At 36.2% G+C, this 23,325-nt stretch overlaps 1 protein-coding gene across 1 annotated transcript in view; it reads right to left on the reverse strand.

Moving 5' to 3' along the window:
• LOC113057239 (echinoderm microtubule-associated protein-like 4) overlaps window positions 1-22,998 on the reverse strand; it is an 83,163-nt gene extending 60,165 nt beyond the window's left edge. Inside the window, exon 1 of the mRNA XM_026224480.1 lies at window positions 22,651-22,998. Within this exon, the coding sequence (XP_026080265.1) occupies window positions 22,651-22,675 (25 nt within the window). The 5' untranslated portion in view covers window positions 22,676-22,998. The remainder of the gene's footprint in view (window positions 1-22,650) is intronic.
• Window positions 22,999-23,325: the final 327 nt, after the last annotated feature.

Raw genomic sequence — 23,325 nt, forward strand, 5'->3', positions numbered from 1 at the left:
GAGATGCCTGAACGATAGACACAAACATGTTAGCAGAATGCACAAATCCCAGAGCGAGACCTGCAAAATAACTCTACTGCAGACACAAGGCATGTGCCACTCCCCATGTCCCAGCATGTCTGAAGAGTGGGACCCGCTGTCGTGTGGCCTGACGATGGACACTGTCATCTCGCGAAAGGAAACAGAGACTTGTCAGAGTCCCACAAACATAACACTAAAATAGAGAAGACAGGAAGGCAGTCGGTGGCACACAGGAAAGAGAGGGTGTGCAAAGGGTGAAAGCAGAAGGGCTGTGCATACTTTCAGTAGAGCATCTGCACGAACACCCCAACGCCTTACCAGAAACAGCATCACCACTAAAACACACTTGTGCAGCAATATCAAACACCCCAGCAGTTTATGAGAGTGAGTAAGCAGTCATTTAGCTGACACTTTTATCCAAAAATAATTTATTACTCTACTTATTACAGGGACAGTCTGCTTTGAGCAAAAGAAGGTTAAGAGTCATGTACAAAAAGCTTGGGGGTCTGAACCTACAACCTTCTGGTTAGTACCAACCCAAATCTTTAACCAATAAACCACGTCACTCTGTGGAGACAAGAAAGAATCACTTTCAGCCTCACATGCAACACCAAGTCATGCAACACACATAAAACTCATAAAAGAATTTACAACAAATCAGCAGTTTCAATCTGATTTGGCTTTACATAACTAGCAGTCTTCTAGTTTATAATAAATAAATGAATTTAAAAAATGACTTTTACTAGAAAAAAAAGACCAAGACTTTCCTAAATAGGCAGTTCTTAACCAGAATAAGCTGGAAAGGAGACCTTATTGTGTGTTGATAGTTTAGCCATTAGAGACTAATATCAGTAATCTATAAATGTGATGACACAGCATTTAAGTGAATAAACTCTGCACTAAATGTAAATGAAAAAAAAAAAAAAAGTGTTGTGAAAGCGTTGAAATTCACAGTGCTTCAAACATAACTCTTTACTGGTGACTCATGACACCCACTGAGGCCAGACAAAAGAAAAAACATTTTCAAGGGCACGTTTCCAAAGGTTTTTCATTTTAACAGTGGTGATAAAGTGGGAAGGTGACAGATCATGCAAGCTTGCACTTGAAGTGGTAAAGACAAGCATTTCCATTCTACAGCGTCAAAAGCTGAAGATTTCTAATCTGATTTACTGCAATATTATTCCTCTTCTCCATTCTTATTTTTAATTTGCTCCATATCTCTCCATCTCTGCCCTGCATAAATCATAAAAAGGCTAATGGTTTTTGACATGACACATTTGGGCATGTCTGAACGGTGCCGTTAAGGCTTACACAATATTTAAGAGTAATGCACCCTGATACCTGTATGATCAGTTTGGCTCCTTGCTGAAAGAGAGTGGTGTTAACTTCAGAGACTAGAGCACACTAGAGTTTGAGTGGCCGAATCAGAGGATCCTAAACACCCTTAAATGTCATGTTAAGAGACCCATAGTCGGCAATTCTTAGCCAGCATAAGTAACACATAACTGGACTAGATGGTTTACAAATAGTTAAAAGTCCAGTTCTGTGAGACTATGAAAGCCATGACTTAAAGTCTGATTAGTGAGCTTGATTAGTTTTAGATTTGTTCTTATTTTTAGTTCTGATATTTCGATTGGTGCTTTAATCACCATGACTGGTGACCTCATGCTTTGCTTCAGCTGTCGAACAGTTTGCACGGTGAAACGCTCTCAGAAAATTGCATCTTTAAACTCGTCCCCCTAAAACCAGCCACAGACATATTTGGCCACGTTTTGCGATGTTTTTTTTTAGCATCTTGCGCAATGTGCTTCATGTTAAGACATGAAAACAGTCCAAACAAATAAATCAAGACCCGTGTATTTCTTTACATTAAATTGTGATCCGTCAGGTTTTGAACATAAGAACACATCCTATCTGAATGTCCCCTAAAAACATGTCAGATCACAAGAATGTAAAGGAAAAAAGACTATTATATACTGGTGTAGAAAATGTCGTTTTGCACATCACTAGCTGCTACGATGCATTTCATTTGTAAGCAGATTGCAAAACCAATAATTGCATTTTTTCTAAAGCTCAAACAGTAGAATGTTGCACTAATTACAAGGACATGGGTTCGATTTCCAGAGAAAGCAAACCTGAAGAAAATGTCTACCTTTGGATAAGAGCAATTGTGTACATGTATGTAAATTTCCAAAAAAAAAAAAAGTTTTCTGAACACTCTCCTGGTCAACAATTGGTCTAATAAACAAATAGCCCCACCCATATTCTCAGATTGGCTGCTGTGTTGGGCTAGTCAGATTCTCAAATAAACAGAGCAATGTTTTGAAAGCACTAGTGTTTTAAGGAATTCACCCTGGCTCAGTAATTGTAGTTCTTTAATATTTTTCTAGGGTAATATAATGTACTTTAACTTAAAAAAGAGACATACTTCAGCTTCAGAGGCTCTGTAATATCGTTTACAGCATGCAGAGCACAAACGCTCCTCCCCATGATGAACGTGGTTTGTTTAGCCTCGCTTAATTAGAACAAAGACAGAGGGCCCGAAATACACCAATGCACATGCATGCATATGCACAAATTGCCCCTACGGAGTCATAAGGCCATTTGAGGTCAAACGGACTACAGAGAGAATGGCTGCCATGAGTTATAGGACTAACACACACAGAGACAAAGCGAGGGATGACAGAAAAAGAGATATATACAGACAGAGAGAAACCACAATGGGGTGAGCCTGACAAAACAAGACATGTTCGACACACAGCAGTCACACGCAAACTAGCGTTTAGGGAAATGCCAGCCACATTAACTAGTCACACTGTCAGACTTTTGAGAATTGGCAAGAAACCTGGTCCAAATCGCCATTTTTTTTTTTTTTTATGTAAAGTGCCCAACCATGACCATGTTTATTGGCAATTAATCTTGTTGTAAAACCGTAACTGTAAATATCTAAATCTAATATTGCAAACTTACAAAAAGCTGCATTATGACTCCCAGAAATTGCACAAAGCAAGCCAATGAGAATAAAGCATGTTTTTTTTTTTTTTTTTTTATTCTTCTGTGTAATATGCTTCATATGGTCCGTGCAAGGGCTGTCTCAGGCTGAGATTGAGACGCTAACAAGAGCATTACATAAACATCCAGCAACATGGTGCCATCATAAATGGCATTGTACAACACAGCTATGCAGTCTGAAGCTATTTTGTTGCTTAATTTGGCCACAGAACCCTTTTATTGCTTTCCAACTTCAGCTCATTTCACCGCAGATTGTTGGAGGAAGGTTGTGTTAGGACATCGATACAACAGAAGAAAAAGCCATGGACAACTTGGATAATCTGAATGGATAGAGTCTTTTTCACATGAATGAGTACTAGTATATAGTCATTAAAGCTCACTAGAGATGTTGATAGTGTGTGTGAGGGCGTTCTCATTTATAAAAAAAAAACATATATATATATATATATATATATATAAATTAAATAAAGGGTTGCTGTTGTTGTTGTGTTTTATTACATATTCAAAAGTTTTATGTTAGAGTTACGGTTAGATATATTATTTATAATTAAATCTATATTAAAAGAGTAAAAACTATGAGATGTCCCTGTTTAGATAGATAATGTGTGTTAATGTTTACGAGCAAGGATACAATAAGAAAATGAATGATTCTGGTTCCAATTTAACTTAATGACTCCTGGATGAATGAACGAATGAACGAATTAATGACATTTTAATTAATTATTTATCAATTTAAGAAACCTGCAAAATTACAGTACTGTGAAAAGTTTTAGGCACACACTTAAAAATGCTCTAAAGTGAGGATGTCATCAAAAATAATGATATAAATTTTATTAATTAACTTCTATTAACTAAATTAAATCAACATTTGGTATAAAAAAAATAGATATTGTCCTAGGTTAACTTGCGCATTGTTTTTCAGGTAGCTTTGCAGGTAGGTTTCTTGAAGTGTTTTGGAGACACTGTCACAGTTCTTCTGGATTGAGTCGGTCTCAGTTTGTTCCGTTTCTTCATGTTATTCCAGACAGAAGACTGATGATGATGATGATGAGATCAGATCTCTGTGTGGAGCACTGGCTGCTGTCAGACTCCTTGTGCAAACAAAAATCTCACTGTATTACATTAAATGGCAAAAATAATGTTTGGAAATGTAATATTTACTACTGACACACTACAGCAAAAGATATAAATAATTGACTTAAAACCATTGTTTTGTTGGTGAAAAAACTAGTGGCCTAAGACTTTTGCACAGTACTATATATATATATATATATATATATATATATATATATATATATATATATATATATATATATAATATATATATATATATATAATATATCTTGTTTATGTGTTTTTAAAGGTCCCGTTCTTCGTGATCCCATGTTTCAAACTTTAGTTAGTGTGTAATGTTGTTGTTAGAGTATAAATAATATCTGTAAAATTCTAAAACTCAAAGTTCAATGCCAAGCGATATAATTTTATTTAACAAAATTCGCCTACAAAAAACGACCCATTTGGACTACATCCCTCTAGTTCCTGCTGACATCACTAGAACCGTTTTTTGACTAACCTCCGCCCACAGGAATACACAAAAAAGGGGGCGTGGCCTTATTGCGCTCCGACGGAGAAGAGGAAAAGTTGTGTTTGTGTTTGTCGCCATGTCGTCGAAACGCTGTTATTTTCATCTCTGAGTCCAATCACCTTTGTTTGGGCTTCCCAGGGACGCTGTACTTGGAGATTAATGGTAACAATTAATGTTTAACTCTGTTCCCAAAAATTATAATCCACATGTAAAACTATGTGCAGCACATTTTGCTGAGGACAACTTCCTCAATCTCAATCAGTTTAATGCTGAATTCGCACAAAGATTATTCTTAAAAGATGGAGCAGTTCCCTCTTTGTCTGATAAGGCAACCGGTAAGTGTATTTTATCATTTAAGTTGGTGCGTTTAACAGTTTCTGCAACTTATTACACAAAAGGCAATGCTGTTTAGCTTTGTTAACTAGATGTTAGGGCTGTGCAAAAAATCAAATGCGATTTTCATGCGCATCTCGTCAGTAGAAACGTTCATGTGATTATAAGTACATCTCCAGCACGTGTGTTCTTTTACTGTCTATGGTTCAGATCAGGATTGCCAGGTTTTCAAAACAAATCCTACCCACTTGCTTCTCAAAACTAGCCAATCGCATTTCCAGGAAGGCAGCATGCGCTCAGCTGCTGTCGAATCACAACACAGGAACCGCTGGCACAATCAGAACTCGTTACGTATTTCTGAAGGAGGGACCTCATAGAACAAGGAAGTCATCAGCCCATTTTTTATGACAGTGAAAACAGCGGTATACTGATAAGTAAATTGTGTGAAAAATACGGTGTATTTTTACAAGCGAAACATGAACACGTTATATTGCACACTGTAAACACAATCAAAGCTTAAAAAAAAAACACGAAAAACGTGACCTTTAAATAATCAATTAATCAATCAATACAATCCACACATACATACATCCATAGGCGCCTCCTACTGGCAGAGGGTGAATCTGTGTCTCATTCAGCCTGTCTAATATTGTTTTGTTTAGATATGCAAGTCAAAGCATTCTGTTTTTGCCTCAAATTTAGAAATTCTGCAGTCTAATTTAAATCAGAAACTGCTCATGCCGCATGTGTGCAGCATTTGATTGATTCATGAATAAAATGCATTGGTTGGCTCGAATTTAAATGGAAAAAGCACATCCAAAGCCTTAATCTGTTTATATGAAGAGACTTTATTTGATTTGGGATTTAAAATTTGTATCTACGTTCGTTTTTAGCCAAACCGGTATTTAAATTTAACAAAGAAATGTGCAGCATTTTGTCTGAGAAATAACAAAAACACACCTTAATTTACAGATTGTAGTAATTTGTCATATTTTGTTTAAAAAAACTGTCAGAGCATTGTATTGTGAAATCAGTATCATGCATCGTATTGCATCCTGATATGAGTGAATCGTTATATTCCTGAACTGGGATGGAGAGAGCGCTCTGGTCTGGGGCGGCTAAGACCCAATATAAGAAAAGAAAAGAGTATAAAATATATCTGTAGTAGCTAAGAAAATAGTGACAGCATCAGTCTGCTACAGACTGTCTGTCTGTGAAGTTTCCTCCCCACCAGTTTGAAGCCAAAAACTGGATGAATGTTAAAATTAATACAATCATAAAACCGAGATTCAACAGCATGAAGCGAAAGCAACATGGACGTATGTTATGTGATGAATAAACCATCTTTCTAGTACATGAGAGAGTTAATCATCTACTACAACTTAAAAAAAAAAAAAAAAAAAAAAAAAACAATATTGATGAACAGCTTTTACCATCTCTTGCTCACATACACACATAGAGCTCAGTTTAGTTTCTGTGACTGCGTAAATGCTTCAACGCAAATTAAATGAAGGAAAGGCACAGCACTCGTGCCCGAGCAGAGCATACAGACGACAGGATAGAGTTCATATATCCTGCACTAATGAAAGCCACATTATCTGTTAAATAATAGCAGATGGATCGGGTGTGCAGTAATTGAATGACACTAGAGGGCTGTACATTGATCCGGGCAAAGTTTCACGCTGGACCGGTTTTCAACTGGTTGATAAGACAATACTAATCATTAACAATCACTTCAAACACCCTGACAAATGCCAACAACCCCTGAAAGGTCACGAAAACACCTGCACCTTAAGACGTATAATTAGCATCTTTGCTCATGGCCATTCAGACTTGCATGAAAAAATAGTGTTCGGACACAATTGTGTCAATCTGTGCATGTCAAGTTTTGGCATTAAAACCAAATTGAGGAGTGAAATCAAAGGAATCACATAACCAGAGCACTGCAGGGCTGCTGGAAATTCTAAACTGCAAACCTGACACTTACTGACAAGCTGACACTCGTCTGACTGGGGAACTGCTGTCAGTAACTTCTCACTCTGTCTCTGCCAATTCCTCTTCTCTCTCTCCAAATGGTATCTCGTATTTAATCGGATTTCATTTCACTATACGTGAGAAGAATGTCCTCATGTAACAAGAGCTCACGATATCAAAATGGTTTTAGAGGCACTGTAGGATTACTCTTGAATATTGTGATCATTTTAATGCACTCTTTAAATTAAAGTATTTAGTATTTATTCGGAAAACAAACTGGCTTCAAGAACTTTGCTTGTCTTTCCATCCTATTCTGTTTCTGCTACGGAGGTTTGGATCACACACTGCATACAAAATCACAGGCTGTCTGAATAGATACTACAATTGATAAAGAACCATAAAGAATAAAGAAGGATCAGTTCAGCCCCCAAAAGATAAATAGGTTTTCATAATTAGGTTTTACCATTAGGTTTTACCTAGTCAGCAAAAAGTGTTCTATCATTAAAAACATACACATATAAATATATATATATATATATATATATATATATATATATATATATATATATATATATATATATATATATATATATATATATATATATATATTTTTTTATATATATATATATATATTTTTTTTTTAAATAAGTACAGATCAGAATAAATGTGTGTTTACATTTTTTTTCATATACATATTTAAAGGCATCATCAGGATGTTTTATCATATTTGACAGCACATAATTAAATAAATTAATCCAACCAAAATGAGCTCATCCATCAGATATCTTAAACAGTTTAGCTTTAAATGTTTTGTAATCGAGTGCAAAGTGTATGTTTGAGCGACACACACCCATGACATGTGTTTGTCATGTGACCTACTTGGGTCGCTTACCTGTCATTCATGAATCCTCTCCAATGGCCTCATGGGATACATACTTTTTTTTTTCTTTTTTTAGCCTACAAAAGTAGGCTAGAGATGACAAACATACTGACTTAATTCTTAAAGGAGTGGTTTACCCAAAAATTGTGTCATTATTTACTCACCCTCACGTCGTTCCAAACCTATAAGACCTCGATTCATCTTGCTGAAATCCGAGAGATTTCTGACCCTGACTAAAGTCATTATTGATGTTGTCTTTGCACGCAAAAAGTTCTCAAAGTTTAAAAATAAATTTGGTTGAAACACTGATTTAACTTGGACTGTATTAACGATCTCCTTACTACCTTTCTGGATCTTAAACGTGTCAGTTGTGTTGCTGTATATGCAGGGTCAGAAAGCTCTTGGATTTCATTAAAAATATCTTCATTTGCTTTCCTTAGATGAACGAAGGTCTTACGGGTTTGAAACGACATGAGGATGAGTAATTAATGACATAATTTTCATTTTTGGGTGAACTATCGCTTTACAAGGACAGTTCACCCAAAAAAAAAAATAAACAACAACAACAAAAAACTGCCCTAACTTATTAAATCTTTCTTAATCGCACAGCACTGTTTGGCAGAAGAGAGCAATTTAGATACAGATTAAAAAAAAAAAAAAAACATCAAAACAACCGTTTATGTTGCTATTCATCTTGTTTCTTACTTTCTTTTTCTATGTTTCCATATGTCTTCACATATTTCTCTTATTTACACTTTCTTTTTACATCTGCTTCTCCTCTTTAACTCACTTTAACTCGGTTGCCATTTAGCTTCAAGTGCTTACGCAAGCTTTCAAATTTATTCAAGCAAGATCAAAATGAAATGTTAGGGGAAGTACATTCACTCAAACCCCAGTGTGGTACTTACAGGAATTAATGGGCACTATAGGAGTAAAACGCTTCCAACAGCAAACCCCAACCACACTGTTCCAAACAGTCCATGCACGGGCTCACAATGATCAGTCTGTAGCAGCTCACTGGAGATGTACAATTACCACAGAAATAACTGTTTATCCTGCAAAAACAGCACTGAGACGTCTTCCTCCAAATGCTTCATTACAAGTGATCTCCATTACTTAAAAGCCCCTAAGAGGGTAATTTAGGTCCTAATGACTTCTCTCTAGAGCTGAATATTGAATGCCTCTCTGTGTGATGCTGAACACTCATAGTGTTTACTAGATTCCAGGTGCACTAAACATGTTTTGTTTGTGCATCTGGACGCTATAATGTCACCTATCACGAGCATGGGGCTTCAAAAAAAAAAAAAAAAAAAGTTCTGCCATTAGAAAAAATGCTGTTTAAGTCATTTATTCTTCTTTAAAAGAACTCAAACCTCTTTCCGATGACCCAAAAGTCAAGTGAAGAAGAAATGAGCCGAGCTTTGATTGTATTCACATTGTAAATGGGCTTAGAAACTGATCTAGGTCTCATTATAAAATCACAATAGGATACTGAATCATTGTTGAAAACGGTGCGATATATTCAACATTAAATATTTATATTGTGATAACTAAACTTCCACATGACTTTGTCAACAGTAGGTATCCATATGACTAGCAAGACTTTTGTGAAATAAGTCTTTTATGCCCATTAAGACTACATTTGATCAAAAATACAGTGAAATATTTTTACAATTTAAAATAACTGTATTCCAATTGAATGTACTTTAAAATTATTTGACTATATGCATTATTCAGTAGGTGTAAATGTATTATTTATTGCACCTTTTATGAGTTCATATTCTGAAAATGTATGTTTAATGAACACAAAGAAACAACTTTAAAACACACTACTGTACAATTCCCTCCTCAGCCTCAAATCTGGTTGTCTAAATATCTGCAGCGCCCCCTGTTTGTTCCTCACACAAATTCTGCAAAGCTTCTGATGGAACAAACTGTGAGCACCTAGTGCTGCTGTGCACCTGGTCAGCATGGAAATCCTTTTACCAGCCATGTTTGAGCTGGATGCTGTGGAAAACTACCAGAGAAAGTTGGAAGGACCGCAGTGGCCTGCCTTTAAATACCCAGCTCTCCTGAGTGAAAATGCAGAGTCATCACTGGGTTCTGCTGCACTGCGGAGACGGAATGAGGCCGTCAGACAGACACATGTGTATACAGAGCGTAAAATCTGCAGTGTCACTGCGCTGACTGACCTCAGAGTGCGCAAATGTCCTCCCTCAAAACCCACATGAACGTGACTGTTTTCCAGTAAAACAACCATGTAGATCTTTTTGGTAATCCAGAAAAACCAATAAGAGAAAGAAATATAACTTTTTTTTTCTTTTCTTTTTTTCTGAGGAAGAGTTAACTGTGCAATTTGGCCAAATATTGTGATTTGAACTGTGAATTATGGACATTTCTGGAAACACCATAAGCGCCACACATGATCCGAGTATGTAGACAGCAGACTTAGTTTATTTAATTAAATCACAGTTTCTGTGGTTTAATCACACTAGCTGATTTTGTTTAGCTTAATTGTAGAGTCCAGCCTTGTGTGTTTACAAGGCAGCTGAACTCAGTGTTTCGTGTATCCACTTGTGTGCGTAGGTAGGTGACTGCGGCCGGCGTGTGGTAAGGTTAGCATTTCAGGAGAATAACGTGGAGGCGTATGATGGCAGAAAATGACAGACGTTGCACATTTGTGATTTACAGGTGACAAAACTGCTAAAAATAAAAACCACAGCAGCACAATGAGCTCCTATACTATATTGTTATTTGTAATATTTGTAGATGTAGCCTACTGACAGCTTGGATTTAATTTCAATCATCCAAAACTTGCCAAATTCCATGATATACCATGTTATAAATGTATAATACAAATTTTGTAAAGAAAGTAATACTTTAATTCTGCAAATTCACATTCAATTAACCGAAACAGTGACAGTGAAGACATTATAATGTTACAAATATTTCTGTCAGATAAATGCTGTTCTTTTCTATTCAAAGAATCCTGGAAAATCAGAAATATTAAGTAGCACAACTCTTCAACATTGAGAATAGCAAGAAATGTTTCTTGAGCAGTAAATCAGCATTTTCAGCATTTTAGCATGTGACAGTGAAGACTAGAGTAATGAAGCTGAAAATTCAGCTTTGCATCAGAGGAATAAATTAAATAGTAATATATATATATATATATATATATATATATATATATATATATATATATATATATATATATAATTTAATAACAGCAATTTACTGTATTTTTTTTTTATAAATGCAGCCTTGTCGAGCATAAGAGACTTATTTTAAAATATAAATAAAAAAGATCCAACTTCAAATGTTTGATTGATAATGTGCATATATTTAAATTGTATATATTAGGTTTATATAATTTATAAATCATACTGGCCAAACACTGTTGCCTTTGATAGACACAAAATAAGAATTAAATACAAATTACAGGTGTGTAAAGAATGTATGCAGAGTTTCAAAAATTATTTTGCCATGTTAAACTAATATTACAGTCTTCTGGTGTACACAAACACACACAAATAACTAGAAGAGGACACCTGATCTATGAGCCATTGACTTATGAAGGCAAGCTAATTGAAAAGAGCCTGTGAGCAGATAATCTAGCACATCTATAGCAGTACATTTGATACTGATCCAGCTCCCGCTGAGCTCACACCTGTCTTGTGTTTGTGTGTGAGCACATGATGGGTTTGTAAAGACAACCAACACTATAAACAACTACAACTTTGAATCCACAACTTGCCAAACGTGCTGTTTATCCTAACACACATGATTTAGTGCACCTCATGGTTTATGGACCATTTATAGAGTCATAACCACATCACACATGACCCAGATGGTATTTTTCATAACCATGTGCATCTTGAACTCAATACGTGTGGCTAAAAACTCTGACTGGGTTTCATGAGTGGAGAAAGGGTGCTTGAAACCTCATCCAAGATCTGTGTCCAAGCCAGTCATTAACTTAATCCATCCTGAACCACTTCAGACTACATGCTGTTCTACCATACATATGGATTTATCTCCACCCTCAGATAACAACCCTGACTTGTTTTCTTTCTCACACACACACACGCACACACGCGCACACACACACACGCGGGGGACGGCAGCACATCCTGATTAATCCTGATTAATTCTGATTAAGGTTAGAGAGTACAGCCAACACAAAATCTGGCCCCTTATGTCCACAAGCACTGTCCTCCTGTGGCCCATTCTCTTGCTCTTTTTCCCACTCGGGGGAATCAGTGCAAAAACAGATCTCAGATTAGTTGATTCCACTTGATTCTGTCCTAAATGTCATGGCTGCTGGCTCCAGGGCCTGCATTATTAAATCAGTCAATCAAGCCTTGTGTGTTCAATAGACTTTCTGTGCATGAGCTTCCAGAATAAACATGACAGCTAGGGCATGACATTTAAAACGCTCACAACTTATTTACAATGACGCTGATCACAGAATTAAGCAATCACATAAATATTGTCATGATTTTAAGAGATATCTTAGATAAGCGCTAAGATAAATGTGACAAGAAAATGTGTCAGTATCCAAATCAGTCTTATGCTTTCTATCGATCTGTCTCTCATGTCTGTGTATCGACTATTCGTTGAGTTTCAGTTCATTTTCGTGACAAACAGATATGCGAGGAGAATGAGACGGCTGAAAGCGCACCCTATATATTTTCTTGATTTCATAAAAGCACAATGTTTTGTTGAAATTGTGAGTGTACACAAATAAAAGTAGATCTTTACAGGTTTAAATGCTGTATATCTCTTACATGTACAATCAAATATGACGGAGCATTTTAAGTTATTTTCGCTGTTATTAAAATCTGCAGAAGGTTACATTTCATGGATTTCTGTGAATCCGTTCAAACTCTTTTAAGAAAAAATTTTAAATGATTCATAAGTGTCATATTTGCATTTTTAAAGCATTAATATTTTAATAAATAATATATTAATAGTTTATATGCATGTGCATAATGCTGTTGGTTTGAACTATCGATTAATTAGAAAATCCTGAAAAAAGTAGCACTGTTTCGTTTACACAAAAATATTAAGTAGAACAAATAGTGTGTTGACAATAACAATAAATGTATCTTAAAGCTTTCAGTTTAGCTATCACAGGAATAAATTACCTTTAAAAAGAGAAAAGTTACATTAAACTATAATATTATTACTTTTTACAATATTTTTGTTCAAATAAATGCAGCCTTGGTGAGCATAAGAGTCTTGTAAAAAAAACTGAATTTTATTAAATCATAGCAACCCTGTCTGATTGAAAATTTTGTGAAAAAGTGTGAAATAGTGATTTTTATTTTTTATTTTAAGAAAATTGAAATTGATTTTAATTCAATATTTGCTATATTTAACTTTGTTAAGTTACTATCTAAAACTGTAAGTTTGATTGAAATGATGCCTCCTATGATTGAAAAAAAAAAAAAGTATCAAACAAACACATGAACATCAAAATAGTAAAGTTTTCAATATGTAATATTTAATCAAGATATTATATTTTAAGCTATACTGCCCAGCCCTAATGGCAACATTAAAATACTGCACATCATTCAGCTCACTTGCCTGCATGTGTTTTCCTGATCAAAAACCAGGACAGAGGTTGTTGTTGACTAATCATACTACTTCCTGTTTTCCCGAGAGAACCCTAGAGGAAATTCAGTGGAGTTTACAGGCAATTAACAGAAATGAAACAAACATAGATGACAGACAAAGTGGGCTTCTTTGAAAAGACACTCTTTCACTGTCCATACAATTGTCCCGTTCTGAGAAACCGCTCAAAGTAAAGGCGGTGACACTGTAGTGATGTTTACATACAGCAGCCAGTGGCCCAAGATCTTCCCTTGCAGACAAATTCACACACTAAAATTGATCCGGCCAAACTGTAAGTTGCATTATTTCTACTTCTCATGTGTGTAAACAGTTACCTGCCGACTCCTTTAGTTCACTAACCCACCAAAGGCAGTGTTTACTCATGTTCAGCACTTGAGTGTGAGTGTTTTGGATCTAGTGTGCAGCACAAAATAAGGATGTGCATATATTCTGGAATCTGTGGACATCAGCATCAGCAGCTCTGCAATTCATCAGACTTCATCTGTCTGTCCTCACACACACACATTTCTCTTCTCGCTCCAGCTGTAATCTCATCCATTGTTTTGAGGGAAGAAGGGAATGAGGAATGTGAAAAGCTGGGAGGCAACATTCCAGCATCTGGAAGCGTTCGGGTACACGTGTGTCCCTTTCCGGATCTCTCCCTCCCTTTGCTCTTTCTCTCTCTGTGTCCGTCTGTCTCCTGCTTCCCTCCGTCTTATTTCTTTCAAAGAAGGAATTTTGAAATCTGATCCTCAGCTTGTCTTTCCAAGTGCAACTCAGCATACAAATACACACACACACACACACACACACACACACACATTTTAACATTAACAACTGCCATATTCAATCACAACCACATGAAAACCACATCACAGGTCATTTAGAGTCAAAACAATCAGATACTTCCAAAACAAACTCGCGCATAAAACCCAGTTTGGCACACTGCAAATGAATCATGAGCGATGCTGGAGACCCGTTCACCCTAAACCAACATAAGTCAGGGTTTTCAACAACGATATGGTTTTCACATCCCACTACAGCTTTCACAGAGGTTACATTGTGTTTATCTACTGAAATTATAATGTATTTGCATCTGACCTTTTGGGATTTTCACAAACACGGAGGAAAACTGAGCACACAAAAGACACGCTGTAACGTTTCCTTGAATCCCAAACCTAAGCCAGCACACTGGTGCATCTACTGTAGCTTCAATAAAGAACTCAACAGTAGGGCTGTGCAATTAATCACATGCCATTGTCATGTGCATCTCGTCAGTAAAGCCGGTTCTGTGATTAGTAGTTGATCTCTATCACGTTCTTTCAGATGGAGCAGCATTTCCTACACAGAGCTGAATTTCATTAAATAGATACGCAATATGACGTTCATAATAGCAGACGATTCCCCTGAGATTTTGAACGTGATATTGTATAGCTTGTCAGTAAACTTCGGCTTTGTGAGTTCTCTCCAGCACTGGAAAGCTGATCCAAAATTTACACAGGTCCTACTTGTTGCCTTATCGTAAGCCTTCTTTTGTTCTGCAGATGTTTTTCTCTTTTTTCTTATCCGCCATCTCTATCTTTCTGCCGTCTCTCGGCTCGGCTAATGTCCATCATGTGCACTGAGTGCTCTCTCTCCTCCACATCATAAATAGACACGCCCCTTCTGCTGATTGGCTACAAGTTTGTTTTTTGGAACTCTGCGTTTTTGAAAAAAAAAAATACATACCCCACCTTTAATTGACACATTCTTAGGAAATAGTGGGTTCACAGAAAATTATCAGAACTATTTCAGTAAGACTAAAGCTGCACTAGGTATCGGCTTGCATCACATATTAGCACAAAGAACTAGCTATTTTGAGCACTCAGTTGAAAATGTACACATAACGTTTCATTCGTACTTACAGGTCCAAATAAAGATTATAAACCAATGAAGATAAAAGGCAAGATTAGAGAAGCAGTCCTCAGTCAAATAACGAGCACACAACAAATGGATGGAATTGTATGCTGTGGATCTTGGAAAATATAAATTTGAACTACTGATTCTTCACATCATCATCTTTCAGCAATGAAAGCAAAACAACTTGCTTTCACTGCACAGAAAACAGTGTCTTCTCAGCATGATGTAAACACACTAACTGGCGGAAGTGTTTGTTGGCAGGTCAGAGTGTTTGTATTTCAAGGGGTAACCGGCAAAAGATTTGAAAATATGACAACTCGTTAAGGCAATTCAGAATTGACTCTCTTTTGAGAGACATTTATTTATCATGCACATTTTTAATTAACAACTTTGCAGACGGTTTACATTTAAGGATAAGTACTTTTACAAACTTCAAAAGAGACATTTTTCAAAAACCCATATGGTCCTGCTATTTAAATTTATAAAAGTTATTGATTTCCTCTTTTTTTTTTTCTTTGATTAGCAGACATCACAGCAGCTAGTTATTAGATTGTTTTGGCTGCTATTTCTTCCGCTGCTGAACATGACGCGGATCTTGTATTTTGTATTCTTGTATTTTCCCTCAAATCTCTATATCTTTTATGACCTACTTCAGGTCTTAAAGTCTCTACTAATGAGCTGACGAGTTGAATGGGGTGTGTTAGATGAGGGAGACAGTGCTGGGCTGCTCCAGGACAGTTTTGAAAACCATTTCACAGACATGTTATTTAAATGTCACACATATAAAATATATGTCATGCATGCAAAGTTTTAAGGCAGCTTTAATTTTTCTTTTTGGCAACTTCATGACTTAACTTACCATTACATTGCATGCACAGTTTATTTTTTTGATATTTGATATGAAATGATACAGGCTACAGTGCACGCTGGCACCTTTGTGCATGCAATTGAAGAACAAGCGCTATGAGCACAGTACCGTTTTCCTATGGAAGGCCAAAAGGGTCAAAAACACATTAATTTTAAAGCATCAACAACAAATATATATTTATTATTTAATAATATTTCTAAAGCTACAAGTTATAATGTCTACTTGCAGAGGTGTAATGTAATGAAATAAAAATACTTCAACGATTTTGCCAACGATAGTTTCAAACAAAAATCATGTTTCATGTCTCTGAGTGATGGATCTGTGTTTACATATTGAATGAATCTGATTTTTGAACAATTCGGATGAATAATTGATTCATTGTTTCACTCATCATTAACACTCAAATGCTTTGTTTCTAAATGAATCAGTCGTTTGCATGAATCGGTTGAATCATTCACTTGCTGTCACCTACTGGTGGTTTTAATTTAACATTTTGACCGGATGAATTGCTGCTTATTCTTACCCAAAAATACAAAATGGTAGAAATAGTTAAAACTGAACACAATCTTGATACTCAAGCTGTATATGAACATATATGTTATTATTACTTACCTATAAAGCCGTAAATGGTTTAGCTCCTGCATACCTAACTGGCCTTATACCACGCTACAATCCATTATGCTCCCTAAGGTCACAAAACACTGGACTTTTGGTAGTTCAACTTCTACCAAAGTAATTTTCTAGTGAGATATCTGTACTTTTACTTAAGTATGACTTTCAGGTACTTTATACACCACTGTCTAGTTGATACTTTCTCATGTAACATGAAAATAGCTTTAAATGATCTTTTGTGGCTATTTTGACAGTCAAATTGATTTTGTGATTAATCAGATAAATCAGATTGATTGAAGAAGTATGAATTAATATGATTAATAAAAAAATTTAATTGACTGACAGCCGTAATATATATATATATATATATATTAGGGGTGTAACGGTACGCAAAAATCACGGTTCGGTACATACCTCGGTTTTAAAGCCACGGTTCGGTTCATGTGTGTGTGTATATATAAATAAAATTACTCATATCGCCCAACTCTAACAATATCCCTATCCTTCTGATCAAATACTGAAGGAGAATTCTGGTGAGAAAAAAAAAAAAATTAATTATTAAATCTGTAAAAGATCTGGTAATGTATCAGACATTTTCCTTCAGAATAAAGAGATTCTGAGGGGACATCTCGCAATTTTGACCTTTCTTTTCAGAATTGCATGTGTGTATGTGTGTATGTGTGTGTATATATATGTATATATATATATATATATATATATATATATATATATATATATATATATATATATATATATATATATATATATATATATATACCAAAAACTTTGTTGCATCAATGGATAAACCTACACTGCATCACAGGAAATCAGTAACTATAAAAAAAAAATCAAACAGCTTCAGGCTATGTTTTCACTATGAATTGCTTGCTATAAGTGTGAAGTTCACCGCCCCTGTGGAAAGCTCGCTCCATACAGGGCTTAAACCAGCAGCTATATGGTTATCCACCCTGAGCTTTCAGTCCCTGCACTACAGCTGAATAACCCACACACGGCCCCACAGAGGCCTGGGATTGAGCAATAGAGGTGGGGAATGCACCTGGCGACGGGAGGAACGGGGGCGGCTGCTATTTTTATGTTAAGCTTGACAGTTGGGCAGATGATTGGGTGCAGAGCGAAAACTGGCGCCATCTCGGCACAGTTTACACTTGAGGCCTACATGGAGACCTTTAAGAATACTGGAGCCATGAGCAAGACCCTACACCTCCATCAGGCTCCCTGCTTCAGTGTCTTTTACACATCAACATAACACATGCACATGCCTTAAAAGGCAGCACACCGCTCACAGGCCAACCTACTGACCTACACTCGTAAGAGCACATAACTCAGAGACCTAACAACACTAGATCTTAGCTGAAGGGTCGCAACCCAAAATGTAAATTTGAGTCTGTTTTGATTGGGTAGATCTGAATACAAGGAAAATTGCATTAAATAAATTAAAAACAAATTCTTGAAAATTATTTGGCATCAATTATTTTATTTATTAATTTTACAAATAATTTATATATATATATATATATATATATATATAAAAAAATACCACCAAATATTTTTATTTATTTATTTTTTAACAAGGTTTACTCACATGTATTGAAGGTGTTACACCATTTTACTTAATGGTTAAACTATTAAGTAATAACCACATGACATGACACAACATTTTTATTCACGAGTCATTAAAATTAAGCTTTTCTTGAAAATAGATTTGAAGTTTTCCAAAAGGAGCATTAATACAAAGTACACTAGCACTGAGGTGGTATTTTTAAGACTTTTATCACACCCTTATCACAGGTTTCATGCAAAGAAATCAGTCCGCTTTCTATTACATGCGCACATTTTTTGAAGCTTAGCTGTGCAAGTTTTGCTTCACTGTCGTCATGACCAAAACCACATTTGACATTGTCAAAAACCACATTTAGATCTTCCAAGAACCAAAGTGAGTAAAACGGGCCAGCACGTCATACCGAAAACTTCGAGTTTAATCTCTGCCGCTGCCTTGTGTGACGCAGAGACGGAGGTGACAAGGTTGCATGTGGCTGATAGTGCGGTCTGTCTCTGACGGATGTCCCTGCGGTGCAAAACTGATACTAGGTCTGGTTTTATACACGTTTAGTGCACTTTTGAGTATGAAACCTTCACCTTTGTCTTTGGAAAAGCAGTTTCGGAGAAATCAAAGCCAGTACAAAGTAAAGGAAGCCAAAACTAGATTTAATTTGACTGGTAAATTAAATTTAGATAATGTGGTTTGATAAAAATTCGCTTCTTTATAGATAAAATAATAATAATAATAATAAAAAGCTTAAAAGAAAGTAGAAGACATTAGTAAGGAATGATAGGGGCATTGCAGGACAGAGACTACAACACACACTCTCACACACATACATACACAAACGCTGCAGTTCAGCAGAAGTCACATCCAATAAGTCAGACCGCAGCGTAATGGCAATAACGTAAAGTCTGACAGTTTTCTCTATTTAGTTAACTGGTCCTTTACTTTATATCGCATCCCTGCCAGACACTGCGACATCACCACGGTAACTCAGAGCAGGACAATCGGAGCGCTCAATCCTCATCCGAGTGTAACCAAGCAACAGAATCAAGTTATATAATCAGCACAGGATTTCATTGATCAGCCGTTATATGACAGGATGTTCAAGCAGCCACTCTCAAGTCAACAATTACAGGGCAAAGTCCCACACAGCTTTACACTGTTACATTAAAATGAAGCACTTCAACTAAGGCAGCATGATTAATCGAAATTTCAAATCCAATTTTGACCCCCTGCCAAATTATTACCCCCCTCTTTCAAATCGCTACCTGATTTCCTAATCCTAACCCCACCCCTAATCCTAACCCTCCCCCAAACCTACTCCTAAACCTACCAATACTAGGGGGGTAATCATTTGGCAGGGGGTCAAAGACAGAGCCATAGTTCTCTGGCAAGCTATGCAAAATCGCGTTTGTAATCGCAAATTTTATGATTATGAAATTTGACAAAATCGTTCACGATAATGACTATCTTCTCAGTGAACTATAGCTCTGTGTAGTAAGTGCTGCTCCATCTGAGAGCACATGAAAATTAATAACATATTTTAACTGCAAATTCACTTCATAACATCAGTCGAGCATTTAAAATAATCCTTCTGTGAGATTGTGTGGCTTCTTAAACATTCTTAATTATTAATACACCATGTTACCTTAAAACACTAAAAAGGCAATTAATAACATGATTATATTTATTTTTTTACATGTGATTATATTAACTGAATATTAATTAACTTTATATTATATAACTGGATTAATTTTACATTAATATATTAATTTCATTTATAAAAATTAAATTAATATAATTATATTATATATATATATATATATATATATATAATATATATATATATATATATATATATATATATATATATATATATATATATATATTAATAAATTAAGTATTCAGTAATATTTATACATTTTACATATATTATTATGTAAGTAGTAAATGGCCCCTTTCTACAGACTTGTTTTTTTATGTACAGACATTTTTAACACTATACTAGTTTGCATTATATGAACTTTGCATCAAATTAAAAAAGCTACTCTGCTGTGAGGGGGTTTCTAATACAGAGGGAGAAACAGTAAATGTAATTCATCTGAATGCCATTATCAAACAATTCTGTCGTGAAAACACTATTGTGGAGTTTTTTTTTTTTTTTTTTTTTGCCATTTGATCAACTGGGAATGGAAACATATATTCGATGTAGTCTACCATTCACTGCTATATAGGTTTAACAGTGTTTGACTACTTCCGCTTGAGAGAAACCCAGAAATGTGAAAAAGAGTCCATACTATAAGGAAAATTATGCAACAAAAAAGGCCTTGTAATATTAGTTACACAAATAGTTTGCTCCAGCACACATGCAAGTGGTTTATGAGGACCAATAAAAGCTGGTCATGTCATTCTCTGTGTTAAATCACATTCAATCCATTATGCAATTACACTTGTAGACCCTTCAGACTTATCTATCGGAAAAACCCCTTAACCTCCAGCAACCCATCTGACATGTCTGACAGACACACAAACACACACACAGTACATCAACACATCTGCATTCTGCACACTCACAAACCTCAAGTGGACCCTTCATAAACACAATAAATACATTTCTGTGGCCTCCTGTGCCTCTGGCATGGACTGTTATCTGACCAAATAATTTGCACTGACAGAGCTCTAAAACCACCAACATCACGATCACACAGCCTGCACTGCTCCATTAATGCTATTCTATCCTAGCTGTTGAATTGTGGCATTACCTAACAGAGCAACCCAATCTGCCACTGGTTTCCTGAAGAATTGTTTCTTTGGATTCACTAGGTTAATATTCCTTTTATGTTTTGTTCAAAAATATAAATTACCCACAGTAATTTGAATTTGCTGTTATTTGTAAAAAAAAAAAAAAAAAAAAAAAAAAATTATAATAATAGATAAAAATAAGTTGCTGCAACAGATGTCTGCTTTGTCAAGCATCAACTCACATTCTTGTGGTTGTAGTCCTCATTTAGCAACATGGATAGTTTAAGCTATAGGGTGCTGTTTTTGTTTTATAAACCATATATTTGTAATTATTTAAGAGTGAAATTTGAATTTGTGACTAGAATGTTCGCTATTCAAAATCTAACCAAGTCGATTTCTTACAAGAATTTGCATACGGGCTTGCGATTGGTCTCCATTCTTGAATTTATTTGCATTATCATTGTGACTTCCAATTACAATTTACATAAATATGTGTGACCCTGGACCACAAAACCAGTCATAAGTGTGAATACATCAATGTGTAAAGTTGAATAAATAAGCTTTCCATTGATGCATGACATGATATGACAAAATTTGCCTGAGATACAGCTATTTGAAAATCTAGGATCGGAGTGTGCAAAATGATCAAAATACTGAGAAAATCGCCTTTAAAGTTGTCCAGATGAAGTTCTTAGAAATGCATATTATTAAACAAAAAATAAGTTTTTAAATAGGCCTTACAGTAGGAAATTATCAAAATATCTTAATGGAACAAGATGTTTACTTCATATCCTGATGATTTTAGGAATTAATAACTAATTTTGATCCATACAATGTATTGTTGGCTATTTCTACAGATACACCCCAGCGATTTATGACTGGTTTTGTGTTCCAGGGTCACATACGGTAGCATCTTTGCCGCGTTACATTGCAAACCAATTAACCTATGCCTGCGTCATGCATACTATCCATCCTAAATTCCATGTGATATTAGTAATTTTCAATACTATTTAGGACAGACAGGGTGGATAGTATTCACATTGTGATTCAAGTGCACTGACAAAAGAAAATCAGACGCGATCTGGTGTCATAACAGCGGAGGGATTTCATTTACACCGACACAGAACCTTTAAGAATAAACTACCTGTAAGTTTAACACTGTCCTTTTGTTGCATTGCAAGTAAACACCGGCACTTCCTTCAGGAAATGCAAATCCTGTCTAAAGCGTGAGCTGCAGTGTGTTGTGAGTTCAGAGCATTTTGCAGTGACATGTCACTGCAGGGTTTAACAACGGAAATAAACAGCAGGGTAAAGATATACGGCCACCGTGAGTCTCTTGACACAACTCAGTGTAGCCTTTTGCCCACGAATGCAGTGTCAGAGGAGCGTGGCTATACAGCTGACACACACGCGCGCACGCACACACACACACTCACACAAACACACATTCCATACATGCGTCTATATTCGCCATGTCTGCAGAAGACGCATCTATTAATAGTCAACATTTCAGCGCACAGACAGACAGACGCACTCACCTAAACTACCGGCGAAACCGTCCATTTCTGGGGTAGATATCCTGGGAGATATTCCTCGGGCGACTGGGGGAATTCGTCCTCTATTTGAGAAGAAAGGGAAGAGCTCGTGTAATGTCACACCAGCGCTTAAATGCAAGAACAACGGGACGAGCGACTGGCGGCTGGATCTCCGTCCGGATAACGCAACGCTTTTCTGGGGCAGTCGATCACGGCGGCTCCCTGAGCTGAGCTGCTCCACCACGATCGTTTACACCTCCGCCGGGGGAGGGAGTAGAAGGAGCGCTGGGCTTTCGCGTTTCCGACTCCGCCTGCTTTGGCACGCCGAGCTTCCCTTCAGAGTATCGCTCATTGCTGCTCAAACCCGACTGCGCAGTGCGCCGCGCTCTGACATTACGCAGCATCTCAGTACGACAGCTCTCTGTACTCTCGTGCGCACTGCTGTCCTTATGAGAGGACCACTGGTGTTCGTAGAGCCGCGTTTGTTTATACAGTTGTCTATTTATTTTTGCTTGTACCACAATAATTGACATACTGCTCCTTGTATATCCTTTTATAAAAAAAAAAAAAAATCGTATTCGTATTCGTCTGAAGTACCTGATTGTAACCTGATAAAAGTACATTTTGATTAGTCTATAGTCTGTCTCTGTAGAAGTGTGGCATAATCCATAGTAAAAA

This window comes from Carassius auratus, chromosome 38 (genome assembly GCF_003368295.1).
Source record: "Carassius auratus strain Wakin chromosome 38, ASM336829v1, whole genome shotgun sequence".
NCBI classification, from domain to species: Eukaryota; Metazoa; Chordata; class Actinopteri; order Cypriniformes; family Cyprinidae; genus Carassius; species Carassius auratus.